At 37.2% G+C, this 6,000-nt stretch overlaps 1 protein-coding gene across 1 annotated transcript in view; it reads left to right on the top strand.

The window, feature by feature from the left end:
• Nucleotides 1–5,215: 5,215 nt before the first annotated feature.
• The window catches only part of sh3yl1 (SH3 and SYLF domain containing 1), a 51,078-nt gene continuing 50,293 nt past the window's right edge, over nt 5,216–6,000 (top strand). Inside the window, exon 1 of the mRNA XM_063007500.1 lies at nt 5,216–5,245. Coding sequence (XP_062863570.1) covers nt 5,245 — 1 coding nt within the window. The 5' untranslated portion in view covers nt 5,216–5,244. The remainder of the gene's footprint in view (nt 5,246–6,000) is intronic.

Genomic DNA, 6,000 nt, shown 5'->3' with positions numbered 1-6,000 from the left:
GCTAACAGGCTTTTTTAGGCTTTAGGAAAGATTAAGAACATTTTGGAAATATTTTAATTAGCAAATGTGCTTTGGTAAAAAGTTGTAATAAAAATGTAAAATGCTTTTATTCATGTCACATGAAGGACTTCTTTAATCCCTAAAATTACTAAAAGTGTTTTGGGAATAATAAGATATTGTCCCTGAGTATGTTGGCCTGTGAGTGGTTTTTTGCTGTTAAATTCACAATTTTGTGGTAAATGTTTTAATAGTTTTAATTTATTGATAATTGTAAATTGTTTTATTAAAATGATTTATCATGAATAATCATTATATGGCCAAAAATGTAGCATGAAGTAATACTGTAGTTAAATGTTTTATTAAAATTACAGCCAGCATGGTTAAAAGGACCTGAGTTTAATTGTGAGTTTGATGGTTTTCTTCCACCTCTTAAAAAACTAAATTTGCATAAGCTTTTTGTTAATTGCTCTAAGGTGCACCTTAGCTACACCTTAGCTACACCATCATACCTTAGCAAACACCATAGCTACTATTGCCAACAACAGCTTGGCAACAAAACACCAATGTTCATAATTTGTGGTGTCTGAATACTTTTTTTTGATAAAACATAGGGCTGGGTGGTATGACGGTACCTTCGGTATACCGTCTTTAATTCCTCATATGGTTGGATTTTTGTATTTTTCATATACCGCCATATCATAACATAGTTAATGTTAACAGCGGTAAGCTTTAAAAGACAGCAAATCATATAATGTTGTTTGCTGTGCAGATAGGGTGGCCACATTCATAGCCACAAAAAGGAGGACATTACACCCCAAAAAGGAGGACATTACACCCCAAAAAGGAGGACATTACACCCAAAAGGAGGACATCATACCAGGAACAGGGGGACATGATACTGCAACAGTCCAGGGCTCTCAAGTCTCACGCATTGAGCGTGAGACACACGCATTTCAACAAACTCACACGCCACACATGGTATTTCTCACTCTGAGAAATGATTAACTTCGCCGCACAGAAATGACTATAACCTATCCTACACACGAGTCAAAGGCAGACTACTCTGCGCTCATACAACTGCCTTGAATTAGCGACCTATCGGCCAATCAGAAAAATAGAATTTCTCAGCCAATCAGAAAATAGAATTTCTTGTGGCTGGGTAAGGTCTGAAATAGGTTTCAGCTGCAAGCACGCGTTCCATAAATGCGCAGCGGACGGAACCTATGCTCTGTGCTGGAGGTGAAAGAGAACCTAACCTATGTATTAGGAACATTGTTCAAAGGAATATAATATCTAAACCAGCTGCAGTATTCTTTAGGAATAACTTATATTCTGATATAGATTGGAAAATAACATGGCTTTTACCAAATAAATTTTTTTTATCACAAATAAGGTAAGGGAAGTAACTCTCAGGATTCTGCATAGATGTTACCCTATCAATAAAACTATTGCTAAATTTAAGATATAAAAGATATAAATACTGAATGTTCATTTTGTCACAAATATGAAGAATCCCTTACTCACTTATTTTGGGATTGTTAATTTTGCTCAATTTTTTGGACTGATTTAAATAATTTTATTAATAGAAAAATTTGCTATAACTTTAAACTGAAAACTGAATTTATTCTGTTTGGAATAACTAAAAGTGACATATTGAATTCAGATGAGACTTATATTGTCAACCTTCTCCTAATATTATCCAAATATCACATTAATTGTTGTAAATTTATAAATAATAGACCAAACTTCAACACTTTTAAGGCATCCTTTATATCGTACATTAATTCGTTAAAACTCTGTGAAATTGTGAAGGCAAGACGTACTTTAACACTGTTAGAAAACTTCTCTATCCCTTAAGGTCATTTTAAAAAATCATTAAATGGTATTATCTATAAATTCCTGCTTTAGCTAATTTTACTGATAGTTTATTTTATTTCTATTTCTATAACCTCGAGCAATTTTTAGTTAATAATTGTCTAATTTTCATTGTATATGTTACATCTTGGCTGTGATTGATGTATTATTTTGTAATATATTTGTTGTTCAATAAAGTTCATTAAAAAAAAAAAAAAAGGTGGAAGAGAACCGTCAAGATCATCAGGTAATATCGACACCCCCCCTGCCCCCCCCTCCCGACATGTGCATGGCATGGCTGGATTACTGACCGGGCCAGTGGGGCCAGCGCCCAGGGGCCCTTGAGGTCAGGGGGCCCCGGGGGGGCCCTGGCCCAAAACATTTTGCGATGCCTATCAACATTTATGATACAATATATTTTTTATTTCCGAGGGCCCTCCATTTTAAGGATCCTTTGACTATTAGGGACTTTGACCCCAGGGCCTCTTGGGGGCCTTAGCCATGCTTTTGGGCCCTAGCCATGCTTTTGGGCCCCTTATGAAAATGGATGAGGTGTTGTGGCACTGCTCTGACTTCGACTTCTGGCTATTAGGGGTCCTTGGAAAGAGGGGGGCATATTTTTAGAGGACCCTGGTTATGAGAGCCCCTACCAGGGGGCCCTAGAGAAGAGCAGGGCATACCATTAGAGGGCCCTTGATCACGAGGGGCCCAGACTATCCTTAATCCGTCCTTGGTGCATGGTACAGCACACGTACTGTACTGAAATGTGGGTGTTTTATGTACAGTACTACTGTGTATTATTGTTTATTACAGGAATGTCTATTCTATAATTTAAAATTTAAGGGGAAATATAGTTGTATTTATAACAAAAAAGAGCATTCAAGACATTAGAAAGGTTAGGTAAGGGGGTGGTTTGGGAGGTCTGGCTTGAATTAATTCTGTTTACATGATTTTATGGGAAAAATAGGTTTAACTAACGAACATTTTGACTTAAGAACAGCCCTTCGGAACCAATTAAATTCGTAAGTCAAGGGTCTACTGTATATACATGGTGAAATTAAAATGTTTTATATTATATGTACTTATGACAGTAGAATAAGCCACAAACATATACAATGTCCCAGTCATATTTAAGCAATAGAACACGAGAGGGAGTGTGTTATCGCTTAGATAATCTCAGCTGTGATGTTATTGGCGATAACACACGACCTCAAGTGTTCTATTGCTTTTATACAACAGTTTTTACAAAATAAAGAAATGAATATGCTTTCAGTCTGTGGGATAGTCTTAGGGATAGTCTTAGTATTTAGTACTGTAATTTCCCCATTAATATGTATAATTAATCACTTATAATAACGTGTATCTCTCTTGTTTTAATTTTATATTCTCTAAACTGTAGGGTATATTTTACTATATTTTCCTTTAGTTTTCATGTTCTTAATTGCTTATCTCTCGTTTTAATTTCATATTTCTTAAATTGTAGGGTATATTTTACAATATTTTCTTTTAATTTTTTTCTTTCTCTCGTTTGAATTTCATGTTCTTAATTGTAACTAAATGTTTACAAGAAGTCTTTCTGAGGTTCTAGATCTCAGGAATGTTTTAATGCTTTTAATTTTTCCTTATGTAAAGCACTTTGAATTGCCACTGTGTATGAAAGGTGCTATACAAATAAACTTGCCTTGCCTTTAATATTGACAATACCTTCCGCCAAAAAGTAGTTCCACAACGAATGAGTTGCTGCTATGCAATGCACAGTAGAGGCATATAGTAGTTTAACACTACAAAGCAGACATCCCAAGTTGCAAAAACTCATTTTAGGGAGGTAAGAAGAACAAGAAGAAAAAGGCAAGAACCTCTGAAGGGAAAAAAGGAAATATAAAACCTCTCGCACACACCAAAGGATATGAGTGATAACAGAACTTTTAGGAACTGCTAACTGGGCTATTAAGCTAACTGTTCGCGTTACAAACACATTGATGTTCCCTACATAGTGCACTAGATTGTGTATCAGATCACGGATTTATGTTCCCTACATAGTTCACTAAATAGTAAATTAGACAATTGGTTATGTTCCCTACACAGTGCACTAGATTGTACATCAGATAATGCATTCATGTTCAATACATAGTGCACTAGACAATATATTAGACAATTGATTTATGTTCCCTACACAGTGTGCTAGATTGTATATCAGATAACGGATTAAAAACGCAATGGGAAAAAAGTCTGTGTTACCTGCGTGCGCGTTTGTGTGCTTCATGCTTGTCGTTACTGGCAACGCATCAGCGGAGTAATACAGTTGTGGTGTGAAAAGGCCGTGCTGTTATCACAAATATCAGCGCGGTTAGAACGCTTCTCAACCAATCAGATTGCAAGGTCAGAACTAACTGTTTTATAATAAAGCAATAAGCCACGAGAGACCGCACGTTACTGCGATTTTATCACGGGGAAGGTTGTTTGTTGTAAAACGTCTTTCCCCGTGATAAAATCATAGCAGTAACGCACGGTCTCGAGTGGCTTATTGCTTTTATAAAACGGCGGTCAACATAAAATATAATAAAATACAACAATGTTCAATTTATAAATGTTTTTATTTACAAAAACACTTACAAAAAGCATTCTTCCGCGAAATCAAGTAGTCCGTTAACAGTGTTGCTAGGCAACATGAGGGCGAACATAACATTCACTTTTTCTTTTCAGTGGCGTATTAATATGGAATGATGTGAGGTGGTCATAGGTGTGCGTTTATCGGGGATTTTACAACGGCTTCGAAAGCGGCTCAGCCAATCAGATTTTAGGACCGGAACTATTTGTTTTATAAACCGTAATATACCGTGAAACCGTCAGAATCTTAAAAAATACCGGGTCATACCGCCCAGCCCTAATTAAACATAACTGCTAATTAAAAATAAATGAACTGAAACATATTTTTTAAAAAGTGAATGAATTCTAGCTTCGTATAAAATTCACAAACACGTTAATTATAGGTGCATGTACAGATTATGGGTTGCATAAATCAGCATTAGGGTCTGAAATATCTTAGTTTCGGCTTTAGCGCCGCTCCACCTCAACACAGGTTTAGCGTTCCAAACGAACACCTTTGGGTCCTAATTCATCTAACGTCATTCTGTTCTGTCCAATCTTGTGCCTGATCCACAGCTGTAACGTGTAGTGCAGACTTTTACAGGACAAACACGAGTTCATTAGCACGTTTCCCGTAGCCGGTTACACACATTCCCTTGACAGATTTACATGAACGGGAGGAATTAACAGGTTTGGCAGGTATATCGGAAGTAAAACGTGTAGTTGTACCTGCTCAGGTGAGCGCCTCTACGATCTGATATAGTGTGTGACGACTCTACCAGATACAGCCCGATCTCATTCACAAGTAAGTAAATATAAAACCTTTAAAGTGTTTTGTTACGAATTATCACCCGACAAGAACCAGGCAAATTCTCGCTTAACTTGCACTTTATATAGTAGCCTGTCTGCAATTTAAACATACTGGGTTGCGTAGTCTACTCGTAATGCAAAACAGCATACTGTAGACTGTAGTTTTTGGTCGTTTTGCAGTCTATGTTATGTTGTTGAAGTAAGTGTTAAGTTACTTAAGCACATTTAACCAATATTAGATAATAGAATTTGTCTGAGTAAACCTGTATAGTTAATCAACCCTTCACTGACTGACCCATGCAGTCCCATAGTTGCACTGCGCATGCGTAGTTGACTGGGCTCAAGCTTTTAACAAATAATTTATTTATTAGGATTTTAACGTCATGTTTTACACACTTTGGTTACATTCATGACAGCAGATGTATTTATTCATTGCACAAGATTCATTAGTTAACAAGTTCAATGTCAAACAAAGTCATGGACAATGTTGTATCTCCAATTCACCTGACTGCATGTCTTTGGACTGTGGGAGGAAACCCACTCAGACACGGGGAGAACACGCAGACTCCACACAGAAAGGACCCGGACCGCTCCACCTGGGAATCGAACCCGGGACCTTCTTGCTGTGAGGCGACAGTGCTACCCACTGAGCCACCCACTGAGCCACCCACTGAGCCACCCCGTCGCCCTAACAAATAATACGAAGCGAAAAGTCACTTTGCACAGGCAGTGCTACTATTGTCAGCATTT

Source organism: Trichomycterus rosablanca, chromosome 13, assembly GCF_030014385.1.
Source record: "Trichomycterus rosablanca isolate fTriRos1 chromosome 13, fTriRos1.hap1, whole genome shotgun sequence".
Classification (NCBI taxonomy): domain Eukaryota; kingdom Metazoa; phylum Chordata; class Actinopteri; order Siluriformes; family Trichomycteridae; genus Trichomycterus; species Trichomycterus rosablanca.
The sequence above is the reverse complement of the archived record's forward strand: the minus strand, read 5'-3'. Positions and strand labels throughout refer to the sequence as shown.